At 40.6% G+C, this 15,585-nt stretch overlaps 1 protein-coding gene across 1 annotated transcript; it reads right to left on the bottom strand.

The window, feature by feature from the left end:
- Positions 1-647: 647 nt before the first annotated feature.
- On the bottom strand, positions 648-15,585 carry slc22a16 (solute carrier family 22 member 16). Its single transcript, XM_074615622.1, has 8 exons — positions 15,425-15,585; positions 12,861-13,337; positions 11,510-11,627; positions 8,735-9,293; positions 7,833-7,960; positions 4,337-4,446; positions 3,663-3,762; positions 648-2,353 (listed from the first exon to the last, which is right to left on the bottom strand). The coding sequence occupies exons 1-8, from the start codon at positions 15,466-15,468 to the stop codon at positions 2,159-2,161; spliced, it is 1,731 nt and encodes a 576-aa protein (XP_074471723.1). The 5' UTR covers positions 15,469-15,585; the 3' UTR covers positions 648-2,158.

The following is a 15,585-nucleotide window of genomic DNA, read 5'->3' as shown; positions in this document are numbered from 1 at the left end:
CTTACGTAACAATCATGCGTCTATGAAATTTTTTCTTACATGACATTTTTATGGCATACTAATAACATTTTAATGACAGCTTTATGGCATACTGTACCTTAACTTTTTATGCCAACTATAAAACGTTGATCTAACCAGGCAGAACTCGAAGTGGTGATGAAGTCTTAAAATGTATGGAAAAACACACACACACACACACACACACGCACACACACGCATACACACACACACACACACACACACAACCTGGCTGTTAAGGTTCAAGTGAAGTGCACAACTTTAGCTTTTCTGTCCACACAAATACACACACATACATACACTGTACACTGGTCGTATATCTGCAGAATTTTCTACTTCAAAGTTGAACACAGAGGGTTTATTCATGTGCTGGGTGGTGCAGAGGTGGGGGCAGTGGGGACCTCCTCTGCACTGACAAATAGGAAGCTGTTAGTGTCGGTGGGCTGTTCCCAGGCCTGCTCTATATTCCTCGTATGACAAAAATAGATTCCCTAGTTTTCCAGCACCAGGTTGAACCCTTGAGAGAGAGTGAGAGAGAAGAAGAAGAAGAGGAACTACAGTGGTTAAAGCAGATTCATAGAAACAAGCACATTTAAAGGTGTATTATAGTGAAGACGAGGTCATCAACCTCAGTGTTAACCATTTTATTTATTTGTCCATAATGAAATAAAACAAAGAGACTATTCATACTGTTGATTGTAAAACTGTTCAGAATAGAACGTGAGCACTTTCATCACCTGGTGATCAAATGTCCTTACTGTTAGGATACTGATTGTCATGATTTGTTTTCATTCAGATTAAAGCACCACACTGCTTTGATATGAAACAAAAACCTGCTAGTATACTACAGTATTGCAAAGCAGGTGAATACATCTCCACACTGTTGTGGTTCCTTCCTGTCTTTGGTCCAAACATCTGGAGATCACATCCCGGCTCTTGAACATTATGTAATGTAGCATTACTCTATATACATGTCCTTCAGTATGTTCAGCTTCTAGATTGCATACACAGAATAAGCATGTAGAAAACTAGGACACCAACTATTGTACTTACTAACACACACACACACACACACATGCATGCACACAGACACACACACTCACATTAGATAGAGTTAAAGCTAAACACTGGCATCTTAAACAAGATGGAATTGAGGATACTGTCAAACTGAGTGTAAAAAGTAAAAGCTACATTTAGGATAATTTCACAGTGATATCCAAAACTGGATGCCCTGAGATTTAAAACAAAAACAAAAAAGGAGTTATGAAAAATGCATTGTGTGTTTAGAATAACATCACAATATGTATGCTTTAATACTATATGTTCCAGACAGAGAGGCACACTTATGATTACTTTTTCAGAAAGGTCACTTCCAGTTTAGTTCAACTTGAGTCTTATTTTTGCAGTTTTGTCAATCTGTCGTATTAACATCGTTGGATTCACAAAGTGAATTGCTGAGATCATACACATTTAGAGAAAGAACAGGCTAGCTGAACTAATTTGAAAGAGAAAAAATCAAAAGCAAACAGTAAAATCATCACCCAAACTGTCCATTGTAAACACTCATCACATTTTCTGGTTTAGCTTTGACCTACTGAAGTTTGGATACAACTTGTTTGATCACCTAACTGCTGGTGTTTGGACAAAACTACACAACTAAGACTGAAGTTGTCATAAACAGAAATGATCCTTTAATATCCTTCATGTTTTCACACACACACACACACACACACACACACACACACACACACACACACACACATACATACATAACACACACATAGCACATGATTTCCTTCATCATCGAATTCATGGACTGCTGTGATTGCACTGTATCTGTGACTGATTGTTACAGTACTGTGATCTGTATGCATGCCGAAGGGTTTGTGTAATGTCTCAGGACCCTTAAAGTACTTTTCCGTTGGTCATTTTGTAGAAATAAATGTCAACAAACACGTCATTTCAAGTTCTGCTAAAAGTTCTTTTAAATTTCTTTTCAACAATCCACTAAATCAATGATGTTACTATTTCAGTTTTTGACAGCCGTCCCCTACTCACTCTTTTCCTTCATTCCCCCCCCCCACCCCCCCCCCAAAGCTTCTCTGTGCATCAGTGTCTCTGGTTTTCCAGCAGGGTAAACTCAGGCCTTGGCTTCATGGTGGTTCATCTCCAACCCATCCTCAGCATCTTTATTGCCCAGGGCTGCGTTCTTCTTGCTGGGCTCGCGTCCCAGAGCTTCAGCCTCTTCCAAAGTACTTGTTAGAGGTTTGCCCAGGGTCTCAGGCAACAACAATGTCAGCACTCCGATAATGAACGCCAGGATTCCCACGATGAGCTACACGGGGGTTGTGATGAATAAATCAATTTGTTAAATTTAATTTTGTTGCCAGGATACCCTTGTACAGCAGATAATGACAAATGGAAACTAGTGTTGCACGGTATACCGATACTAGAAAGGTATCGCAATACCCTGCCGTTAAAAACGGTACGATACCCCGTTTTATTAGTACCGATACTTTAAGAATGACAGTGTTTTAATAGGAGCGATGAATTGCGTCGATGTGCAACCATGGGGCTGTGTGTGTGCAGCGTTCTGCTTTAGAGAACGGCATTAGGATTGGGATCCCGCGGAAGCAGGTGATAATAACTTTGCACTGTAGTGGCAACATGAAGGAAGGAGTCAACAAGTGAAGTTGAAAAGGATTAAAGCAGGTCATGAACCGCTCACTGGCTGCACAGTCTCGCTCTGAGACCGATAACATTAGATATACCATCTTTTCTGAATCTGTCCAAGCCTCTCGTGTAATCCGGCAAACACATAATCCACCAAAGAGCATGTCTTAAAGTATAATTTGACCGTGTTTCTCAGTAATGTGAAATGGACAAAGAGGAAAAGCAGTCCGGCGAGAGTGACTCTTCTCTCTCTTCACATCACTTCGACTAAACACAGGGCTTTCTACAGTTACTGTGGTGTCTTCCTGATTTTAGCAGCTTTTCTCACATCAACTTCTCACAGAACTTTATCTGAATTCATTATCATTTTGTGGGGTTTTTGTTTTGGAAGCCTCTCGCTGTCTCCTGTGCTGCAGTACCACTCTCCGCCAGAACAATTACTGATGCGCCGGTGAGGGTGCTGTTTTATTTTTAATTTTTTTTAAAGCCTCATTACAGTAAATGCTGTTTATTGAGTGGTATCAGAATCAGAAATACTTAATTGATCCCTCGGGAAAATTACAGTTGTTCCGTTTTAGAATAAAAATATATAGAAATATAGATAAGTTATAAGAAAAATAGAAATAAGAATAGAGATGAAATGTAAATGTGTGTGCATTATAATAAAAAATAAATGCAAATATAAAGTTAACTATCAAAGAAATCCCGAACTCAAATATAATAAAAAAAATATTAAGTTCCATGTTCTGTCATCTATTATTCCATTACTTTTCCTGATGTTTAAAATTGTTGCCGTAATATCGTTTCAGTATCGGTACGGAAATATTTAGGCAGGGTATCAAAGTCATAATTTTGGTATCGTGACAACACTAATAGGAACAGGGTGCAAAGGTGACAGAATGGACAAGGTAATTAAATATGAAATAATATCTGTTGTGCTGAGAGATCCAGTCAAAAGAGAACATGTATACCTGAGGTAGGTAGATCCAGACATCAGCCAGGTACACGCAGAAAGGGGCCACAACACTGCCGACACGGCACATCATACTTCCGCTACCCACTGCCAGAGACCTGGAGGGACGCAAAGTCAGCAACATTAGAAAGGACAGACTCAGTGAGGTCAGGGTACAGACACGAAGCCTGCCACCACCAATATAAACAATAATCCATTACTGAAAAGCAACATTACTTGTGTCATATCTGCAGCTACATAAAACTCTGGTATGACTGTCATAGTTCAGACTGTGTTTCTTGACTTTTCTATGTTTCTTTACTTGAAAAAACACAGAACTGGCAACTTTAATGTGCTCATAATGATATTCTGTGGAAAGGGGTAAATCTACAAAACCACCTACATAAAGTATACAAAGTTAATGACGCTCATGACTCTTTCTTTGTTGATTGTGTATCTTTCCTTAGATTGTTAGAACTCAAACAGCAGAAAACTATGCTTTAAAAGTGCATAAGGGCTATAAAGACTGAAAACAAACATTTGTTTTCTTTTGTTTGGGGTCTGTATGAGTTGAGCGCCTTGATAAATCAAACAAGCATTATACAAAAACAACTCTAAAAAGACAAATTGCAAACTGATTCTAGTCCAGATGTTTGCGGGAGCTGTATGTGTTTTGATTGTGTTTGCTCTTACCTGATGATGGTTGGGTAAAGCTCACAGGTGTACAGGTAGATGAGACCAAAGGCAATGGCGATGGCAAACTTCCCTGTCATAGCGAGAGCGATAGCCAGTGCCTCGATATCCTGTGGAAAAAGGGGGTAGGGGTAAAAAAGTCAGTTGGACTGTGAGAGACAAGAACTTCCCATGTTTATCCCATGTCTCATAGTAAAGTAAACAGAAACTTTGCTTTGCTCTTTTGCACATCATTTTGTTCTGAGAGGCAACGTTTGCTATAAGAACCTTTACCCTGTAAATAATATTTCATCATGCACAAAAATAAAACACTTAACCTTTGACCTTCAGATGTTTCATTAGACCACTGACTCCAATAACAGTCCAGACTCTCTGGAGTTGAACTGAAGTTCAAGCTGACTGGATTTTGTTTCATCACTTTTGTCATAAGTGATTTAATAAACTGAAGGACTGATTGCTCCCTCAGACACTTTTGATTTACTTAGTTATTACACATTGTGGCATGGGAAACACATAAACTATTTATTTTTACGCATTTATGCATGTGTTTATACTGTATGTGAGAATATGTATGTGTGGGAGTGTTTCATATTTGTGCATGTATGTATTTAATATGTGTGAGTATGTGTGTGTGAGTGTGAATGTACTACAGTATCCTCGTAAAGTGAGCTGTGATCTCAAAAGCTCCATTGCTTCTCTTACAAACACCGGCTATGACGCACGCAACAGATAGAGACAACAACTCCTACGTTCTGCAGAGAGAAGAGGGAGGCTGTGTGAGCTGATCCAATCCAAATAAGCTATTTCTGAACTGCTGGTCTGAATCCAACAATCTTTATTTTTGGCTGTACTGATGTTAGGAATGAGAGTTTCTTTTCTCTATTAATTAATTTCATCTTTGTTAAGCAGTTGGTGCTACGGTGTGTTTGCATGGTACTAGCAGTATGTTGCCGCATGTAAACACATGACACACACGGGGCTGCTTGCATGCAAACAGCCTCCTCTCCTCTCTGAGCCTGAACATGGGTAATCTTATTTATATTACAGGTAGTCAGTGATGATGGGAGGGATTTTTTTCATCCTGTGCAGGTGTGTGTTAACAGTATGTAGTGTTTAATAAAACATATAGTGGTTATATTTGGACAAAATACAGATAGAGGTAAGTAAAGCCACTGAAATAAGTTATAAATGTTTTTACTGTAACTCCCTCACTAATACCGTTCAGTGTAGCTATATAGACAAACATTCAAAAGTAAGAGTGCTCAGGGTAGCCACCATGAAAAGGGAGACTGTTACCAATACTCTCTGAGCCAGAATGAAGTTCTAACTGCAAAGATTGCATTACAAATCTTCAGAAACTTATGAAGAAACTTGCTCAACAAGTTGGGATAGAAACTGAGGCTCAGAACAGAAGAGCACATTGTGAAAAGATCTATAGAAAGATGTATAGAAGCAGGGATTTTCGAGGTCTGAGACTTTGGGCCTCCCCTCAGACAAAGCTTAGAAAAAAGCGCCCCTCACCAGTCCGTAGTTTACTTGCTTAGTTTGCATATGGGATCATGATTATATTATTTGATCGCATAAATGAGCCAAAATAGCCTAATATTGCTGTTTGACATAACTTCAGCCTACACCAATTACATAAAAAAGGTCTGTCCTAAGGCATTTATTAGTTTCTGACTCTTGGAAAGTGGGAAAAACAGTTCCTTAAAACTACTGTATCTCTCTTTAACCAAATCACACACATCTAGGCTATTCTATGTAATATTATTTTGATAACTAATATAATATTTTTGCACTTCCATTCACTGAGCCTCCCCTGAAATGTTTTGGAGCCCTCCCTGGGGACGCATGCCTCCCACTTTAACCTCCGATCTATAGAATAAATACAAAGAACCAATACCAAGCTTGCTGAAAAAAGGAGGTTGAGACATTCAATCATTCACTACTCCCTACTCACTATCCAGGGAGTTCTGTGTAGAGGACTATATAGTGAGCTCATCGGCAAAATGAAAAAAACACTTTCGGACACTACTCGGGTCCTTCTCTCTGCGCCATTAATTACATCATTGCAGTTGCACAATTATGCCAGATCAACGTCAGCTTTGACCATCCATAATAAATACCCACATGTATTTTTGTGCTAAATACATATTGTAAGCTATTTTGTTGAGTTGTCTCTTAGCGAAATGCTCTGAATGTAAGTTCCCCCTGGTAAGCAGTGATGCAGCGTATATGTCTAGGGCTTTTATTGTGAAAGGTAAGAACGAAAGGAGTAAAGCTTTGATGTGCTGTCGTCTGAGGTCTGTCTGCCGCCAATTAAAATATTTTCCCAAATTAATAAATACAAAGTACTTTGTGGCTGTTTGTGTTGTGATTCGCTGCTCTGCGCACATTAAATATATTATTTACGTGCCGCAACTCATGGATTTGTCTCAATCGCGCTGCTCTCTTTCCTCTCGTCCGTGTGCCATTTTTCCATCAGCGCAGTGCATGATGGTATATAATGCCTGTTTAGTAACCATCATTGTCCATTATTTTTCACAATGCATTGTGGGATACTTTGGTTCCACTTTAGGGTATAATAATTCTCACTATACGGACAGCTCAACAAAATGGCAAACTCACTATATAGTGAGTAATGAGTGATTTCAGACAGTCATTATCAAAACTTACACACCAATGGCCAAGGAAGTGTACAAACTTGCTGGTTGGTCATTAAAGTGTTTCTTAGCACCTTTATCCACTGTGTGTATCCAACTCTCTCATACTTCTATGGTATGTTTGCCAAGGTAAGGTATATTTGTCCATGTAGTTTACTGAAGAACAAAGAATACACTCTGGTATGTGATAGTGTTTGTCAGCCTGCAGATGGAGTTTCATTAAGTCGTGCAGAAGTTACAACAGTGACACACTACAGAGAGAGGAGGAAGTAAAAAGACAGCTCGATACACGGCTCTCTGTCTCCACGCTGCTATATTTCAGCACGTTGACTGCTCTGTTCAGCGTGGCTTTCAATGTCAAAGGTCCTATTTACTTAGACATTATGTAGCAGCTGTTTGCCAACCCAACTGTAAGCAGCACTAATGTGGGTCGGAGCTCAGCGCACAAGTACTGGGAAATGCATGTATCATATCTCAGGGTTCAACGGTGGTGCAACGGACCGGGGCAACGGCGGGACAGTAAAGTCAAGAGCTAACTGTCCAGAAAGATTGTAAGAGAAAATACTTTAAAATAGCCCTATATTACAGTACGGGGTCAAATATGTTGTTTTTAACAGAATTTTGTAACTCATTTTCATGATTTTCATCATGGAGACACTAAAAATTGCGTTGGAGCCAGTAGTTTTATAACCACAAAGAAATAATAGCGCTGACGATGCATCTAAGTATGCAACAACATGAATTATAATACTTTTAAGAATACTAACGCTTAAAATTCGTACACATATACACATAGTGTCTCTCAGACACACACTCAGACTCTCAGTACGTACAGCAGGTACCACAATGATGAGCATACAAGCGACCCCGGCCAGGATCAAAGCTGGGGCGCAAGTCTTCTTCCTGCCAATCCGGTCCATCGCAAAGCAGCCAACCAGATACGAGGGGATCTCCACTGCACCTGGAAACAGCCAATCACAGCAGAGGTCAGAGTCAGAGGTTACCGTGGCACTGACACACTGACACCGAGACATTTTATCTAGTTGACCTAAATAACCTGCATCATCAGTGTTGGTGATACTCAGCCACCCAAAGATTTAAGATTGCATTTGTGAGGAATAATATTTGCTTGGGAAAACTGCACCCTTTCAAAATAACATTACATGAGCAGTACAACAGTTCTTGAATTGTTTAACAAACAAACAAACAAATCTTATTTTTCTGTATCGGTTGAAAAGAACACAGGGAAACTATTAAGCTTGCAGATGGAGAGCTGCTATTTTAATTGCTCACAGGCTAATTTGACCTGCTACGTTACCAAGCGGTAAACAAAGCCAAACAGAGGAACAGAAATCATCTCACTGTCTCCCCAAAGACATAACACTCTCTCAAACTAATACGACCCTTGATGAACATGATGTTTATATAATGTAAAGGCACAAACATTGCAAACAGACTGTAGAGTCAAAGCTGAGATTTGGTAAACAGCCTCACTGCACGCAGACATAAGACATAAATAAAGAAACACACAGACATAAACCCCGCTCTGCAATTCAAACCCACATGTTGTAAAGTAGGACAGCAACTGTTGTCAACAAGCCATCTACAAACACAAATATACCTACCCTTGGATGACCTAAGCAGGATGTTGTTGCATAGTTTTGCAGTATCATTACCACTATTTTCCTCCTTTTTTGCATGCACATTCATTCGCACTCGTCAGACAATCGCTTACCAGCAAGGAAGAGGTTAACGTACTGGTTTCCTCCTAGGTTGACTGAGCCCAAAGAGAAGACGTAGTAGCCCAGGCTGCCGATGAACCAGATGGCCCACACTGTACATGTGCGGCCAGCCATCCTCCAGCTGCCGAACAGATCCAGGATGGAGAGCTTCTTCTCGGACTGCGGCGGCCGCTCCTCTGCCTCCTCCAGCAGAGCTTTGCCGTTCTCTTTCTCCTCCGGCTCCAGGAGCTCCTGCACCTTCAGCCGGCATTCGAGGCCGTTGACGCGGGCAATCCTGTCCAGCAGGGCCTGAGCGTCTTTGTAACGGCCCTTGGCGAGCAAATAAAAGGGCGTCTCGGGGAACTTCCAGCAGCAGAACAGGAAGGGCGAGGTGCATGTGGAGAGGATGATCTGGTAGATCCACCAGACCCGCACCAGGTAACCGGTCAGAGCCACCACCATGACGCCGACAGCGAAGGCCGCGTGCACGTGCATAGAGGTCCACGTGCGTACCTTGACCCCAGTGAACTCTGTGACGTAGACAAACACCACCACGAGGTAGCCACTGGACACCTGCCAAAAGCAAGTATGGGAAAGAGGAAAGGAGGGACACAGATGATGAAGGAGGAAGATGGAAAGGGGGGAATTTATAATATACATGCTTGCAGCTGCATTAATCAGAGCTTTGTGTCAGTATTGTTACCACAGAATACACAGTGCCTGGTTGTAAAGTATTTAAGGATTTGAAATGGTGTCTTTCCTTTAGGCCACATATTTGTAACATTTACATTTAAGAAGCAGCTATGGGATAAAGCTAAATGCTTAATGTAAGAGTAGCACAAGTAGAAAAGATTCATAAAATCAGCAGACAGATACACAGCTATGCACGTCTATGCCACCGTAAACTGCTCGTCATACCGGAGTAATCCAGACAGTAGCAGCAAAACCCCTGAGTGCATTGAACTGATCAAGGGGTGAATTTAATCACTCATTTATTCAAGTCTCCAATTGTAAAAGAAACGATGTGCCCTTTCGTCTTTTAAAAGTAACATAGTGTTGCTTTAAAGTGTAAAAATTGGAATTATTGCTTGCTCCAGATGTTGTTCACTGGATCAACTCATTTCCACTTGTATGCATATACAGCAAACATGTTTAATGTTGTTTTCTTTGTCAGGTCAAAATCTCTGTGTAATACATACCGCATGGCAGTTAATCAGGTGTTAAGTCCCTGCTTATTAAACGCTGTTCAGTGTGTCACTGCAGTCTGAGCCTTCACTATCTGAGAGTCAGATTCTATGTGAAAAACAACAGCTGTAGCTGAGGACTGGGTGGGTGGGGGTGGTAGAAGACGGAGAGGAGAGGGGTGAAACAGTGGACACACTGTGAGGGCACTCAGCACAACTTAACTGCTGTGCGGACTAACCATATCCGTAATGTCTCCCTTCCTTTGCCTTGTAAACATGTTGTTTTATGCACATATTATGTTTTACTTTTTGTACACAAAATCACCATTGTACACACACATAAACATACACTCTTAGTTTCTTGCTCTACAGCTGTTTACATTTTAGGTTAACAGCTTCAGAAGGACAACTCAACTCAGACGTAATGCCATATTCATATATACACAGATATCTATGCTATAATAGATCCTGCCCGTAACATCTCCATACATTTAAAAGTTTTCTCGATTATGAAAAATATAAGCAATTATGGTCTAATTTCTGCTTGCATCCCCTTGTTATATATATTATTATTACATGACTTTGTTGAATACTCGATTCTGATTGGTCAATCACAGCGTTCTACGGTCTGTTATTTCTTTATAACAGACCGTTGCTATGTATAACAGACCGTTGCTATGGACACAATTCTGATCTCGGACTCTGGCGGACCATTTTTGTGTCAAATTTTTGATTTCTTAATTAAGTAGCCGTTTAATAAACGGGATAATGTACAGCTAGCAGGTCAGGGCAATGCAAGACCCCTCCACATTGGGGTTTATTTCACAATAATGCCCGGCTCACTGTACATTATCCCTTACTGAATGCTTTTTCAAAGTTTATGTGGGTAAATATTTAATTCCCAGTAAAAAAAAGTGGGTAGAAGTATAATAAGTTACACATTTATAGTAAGTTATGTTCTTAAAATACACAGCTGGAACAAACATCTTGCTTCAGTTTGCATGCTGGCTTGCAACAGGAGGTTGTATTCACAGAGAACAGCGATTGGCAAAGAGGTTGTTTTGTAGAAAAGCAGAAAGTAGGGCACCTCCCTTGTCCCATACTGGGTGTTAATAGTGTTAACAGGGACTTTTTTCCAAAACAAGTGACATTAGTGTTTTGAAAACGTTTTGCAAAATACAATTTCACACTGGTGAATTACCATTATCCACTAAATTAGAGGTCTCTGGAAATGCACTGGAAATTCATGTCACAGTTGTTCACCTACCTACTTTTCTTTTGGTATGCTCTTATATCATTCATTCCACATTAGGCTTTTACAGTATACCCACCTATCAGCCAAAAAGCCATTGGAATATATTCTTACACACACATGTGGGTATTTGTGGTCTTTTCCATTGTGGCTGGAGGTGCAAATATGCATTGTAGCGGACGGCGGCGTGGGTAGAGCGTGACATCACTGTGTGTAAACAAATAGAAGAGTATATCCACTTCCTCCTTGGTAACCTACTACCCATCTACCTTGCAGTACACCCACCTCATCAATGACCACTACACCACCGCAGATACTCAACCACATACAGTACATACACACACTGAACTCACCATGGCAAGGAGGAAGCGGAGCACCACAAAGAAATAGTAGTTCCCAGAGAACGCAACAGACACCCCGAGTATAAACTGACAGAGGCTGGTGAACATCAGGATTCTCACACGACCAACTCTGGAGGAGAGAGACACATTCAACCCAGGTAGAGAAACAGAGAGAGATAACATAATCGAGTTAACATTAGTTAAAAGGTAAGCAATGCATTTAATATAGGATATTTTAATTGTCAAAGTTGTGTTGGAGCTTTCAGTTACAGCAGTCCAATATAATGCTGTACTCAAGGTACAGTACTAGACCAACATTTTGATGTAGGCATGACATATATATTACAATAGGGCTGCAACTAACGATTATTTACATTGTCCATTAATCTGTCGGTTAATTTCTTGATTAATCGATTAGTTGTTTGGTCTATAAATATCAGAAAATGGTGAAAAAGGACGATCAGTGTTTCCCAAAGCTCAAGACGACGTCCTCAAATGTCTTGTTTTGTCCACAACTCAAAGATATTCAGTTAACTAGAGGTCATAGAGGAGTAAAGAAACCAGAAAATATTCACATTCAAGAAGCTAATTCACTTTATACCTTACAGATTTGCCTCAGTTCTACCTGAACAACATCTAACACCAACATTCTCCAGCTCTGTGTTTGAAGTTTAACATAAACATGGGATGTCCACTTTTGCCTCGAACATAGAAGAGATGCTTAAGCACCTCTTTGCCTGCTCAATGTAACTCACAGCCAGCAAAACTTGACCTCACAGTGTGAGCCACAGGGACCAGTACTTTGACAATGCTCAGCTCAGAAAGGCATTCAACCAGTCGTGGTGGATAAGACAATGGATAAAAACACAAGACCTGATACAGTGAGGTGACAATGATCCATAATAACAACTGCTATCAGCATTTAATCATTACCTTATAAGATGGTTGGCAGACATCAAAGCAACGACTAACTTTATATCAGACCAAAGTCCTACTACTAAATGTTGACCACTTTGTCTGGGGACACCTGATATGTCCAAAGTGTGTCGGGACACCTACTATTGTTTTCCTGCCGCTCTCATCTCTTCTTCTTTCCATCCTCATCCACACCAACCATCCACCTTTCCAGCCTAACTATCACTCTCATCATCCCTCTCCCATATGCTGCATGCCTCCATGTTTGGTAGGGCAACTCAGTCCTGTGCTCATATATCAGTATAGTATATCAGAAGTGTCTCCTGAAGTTATGATTACATGTGTAAAGGATTATAAAGGACCTGTGCTCTTGTTCCCCCCCTCCCCCTCCCCTGTGTGAATTCAAAGTACCCACCCTCTCCTCCTCCATCCTGCAGCCCATGCTTACCTGTCAGCAATGTCCCCAAACACCAGCGCTCCGATCAGCACCCCCAGCATGAAGGTGGGCTGGCACAGCTTGGCCAGCCACTCTCTCTCACACACCAAGTCCCAGTCCGTCACTATGCTTTGGTGAACTTCAGTGAGGTCGTAAACAAAGTTCCCATCGCAGGCTTTCCCCGTTTTGTTGCCATCAAAGTCGTACGTAAAGTATTGCGGGTCGATGCGCAGGGCGGAGTGGCACCGGCTGAGCTCCCACTGATCTCCCTCTGCTGTCCTCACCACCAAGGGCCCAGTCCCCGCCTTGAAGAGCGGCAGGATGTCTTCCAGGCTAGATCCCGTCAGGTTACCGTACAGGACATCGGTGATGTTGCCAGGCACGCTGCACACAAAGTTTGGCGTCTGCACTAAGAAGACAGAAGCCAGGTAGTGGATCCCACAGGCTACGGCCTGGAAGACTGCTGCGAAGTACAGACATGCCTGAAATCTGGAGGGAAAGAAAATGCATTAAAATTATGCTGACACCAGAGCTGAAGAGGAGATGATGACGAGTGATTTGGAGCAATTATTTAGTCCTCCCATTTAGCAGACAACTGCAAAAAGGTCACCTTAACAACTCATTGTATATATCCATATAAAGCTCTTACCTGTGCATAAAAAATATAATGATTAGTTCAAAACAAGCATCTCAAACTGCATTGGATTTAATAGAAATGTTGAGACAAGTTGGACTATGATGGACAGGTGAAATCATCTCTTATCTAAACTTTAAAGCCAAAATGGACAAGAAGCCAAAAGTGCTCAGAATCTCCAAAATTGTATCATCAACAGTCTAATGACAAACTGAGCAAACTCTATATGCTGATTAAGACAGTTGAAAGCTTAGTGAGTTGACATTGAGCTAAGATTGTAAATATATAAAAAGACAATATTAAAACTAAATTAAAGGTGCAGTGTGTAGGATCTGGCGGTATCTAGCGGTGAGGTGAGGAGATTGCAACCAACTTAAGCCTCTCCCGTGGTCGTGTCTAGAAGGGAACCCGCAAATTGCAAAATCTGACCTTAACTATTCGAGGTCAATGCCTAGCCTTAACAATCTCTACCCTCTCCTGTGTGCCAAGCCTGTAGGAGATCTATGGTGGCCAATGCGAAAACGCGAATGGCCCTCTCTAGAGCCATTTGAAGCAGAGCCAGTGGGTAGTGTGTATGTATGAGGGGAAGTGAGTGGTGAAGCAAGAGAGAGAGAGCGGCGGCGATGGGAGCGAGTAACGTTATCGACTCCGGATCAAGCAGGAAAAGTTAACAGAGTTTGGTTTGTCCGTTCTGGGCTTCTGTAGTAACATGGCGGTGCAACATGGCGGATGCCGTGGAGAGGACCCGTTCCCTATGTAGATATAAACGACTCATTCTAAGGTAAACACAACGATTTTAATTATCATGTAATTATACACTAAAGAAAACATATTTATTAATATTATATTCCATTTTCTGCCAGTAGATCCCCTTAAATGTTACACACTGGTCCTTTAATAGTTCATTATAATGGTCTTTTGAGAGGAATGGGCAGAGTAATAAAGTCCTCAGCCAGAGTCACTTCTACTCCACTGTCCTGTAGCATATAGTATTTTGTAAAGTAGTGTAGTAGTTAGTAAAGTCCCCTGAGGCAAACTTGTGATTTGTGATATTGGGCTATACAAATAAAATGGACTTTACTTGACTCACCTTCAAATATATCATAAATGTTCATATCTTGAAGTGTAAATTGTTCTTTTAAGCTACAAAACAAGTGTTTGGAAAAAACTACAATGGTGGTGTGAACAGATATACTGTATTTTGTTATGCAAAAGGACAAACTGCACAAAAACTTGGACCAAATCGACCGATTAATCGACTTAGACTGGCTAAGTCTTAGTCGACCAAGATTTCTTTAGACAATTAGTCGTTATGTTATGCTTTTTCATACTGAATGACTTATTTCCAATAAAATTATGAGCACATATCTGGTAAACATCAGATTTAAAGTGGTGCTCTTGTGTGTAAAAACTCTTTACAGATCTATTGAATAAATCAACTAATCGATTGTAGTCGACAAAATCGTATTAGTGTTAGTCAACTAAGAGTTTCTTTGGTCGAGGAAAGCCCTGACAAAAACCAAACTACATGTGATTTATGAGAAAAACCCAATTAATAAAATGTTATTAATTCAGCACATTTTTATTTTAAGGGAGAAACATTTGGTAAACAGTTACATTCTGGCATTTTTAACTTTTATGCGATTCAAAAAGAAAAGATAGTTCTAATAACAGGTGGAATAGTTTATTCTCTAAAGAGGTCCTCTGAGGTGAACCCCTCAGTAAACATTTAGATGTGGTAGAAACAGATGTTAAAATTATCCAAAAGCATTCCGCACCAGTAATGAAATTTTAGTTATAGCCTGCATCTGTAAACATGGAATAAAAATAACTTTAGTTACTATTACAAAACTACCCAACAGGTTGTTGATGATACCACAAAAACAGCCCGAATTCACTCACAAAAAACAAAAGGAAATGTGCCAATTTAGTTTTTTGATACCTTTTGAAATGTCCGAGCTCGTCGAATAATCTCTCTACGGTCATTTTGTGTGTGCGTCGAGGCTCCCGGTGCGCGTTTCTCTGTCCCCGGTGGGCAGCGGATCCTCCTGAGCTCCAACACTCAATAATAAACTGTCTGTGACTTCCACTGAGCGGACGAAG

The sequence above is a fragment of the Sebastes fasciatus genome, chromosome 18 (genome assembly GCF_043250625.1).
Source record: "Sebastes fasciatus isolate fSebFas1 chromosome 18, fSebFas1.pri, whole genome shotgun sequence".
Lineage (NCBI taxonomy): Eukaryota > Metazoa > Chordata > Actinopteri > Perciformes > Sebastidae > Sebastes > Sebastes fasciatus.
This window is presented reverse-complemented; position numbering and strand designations above follow the sequence as displayed.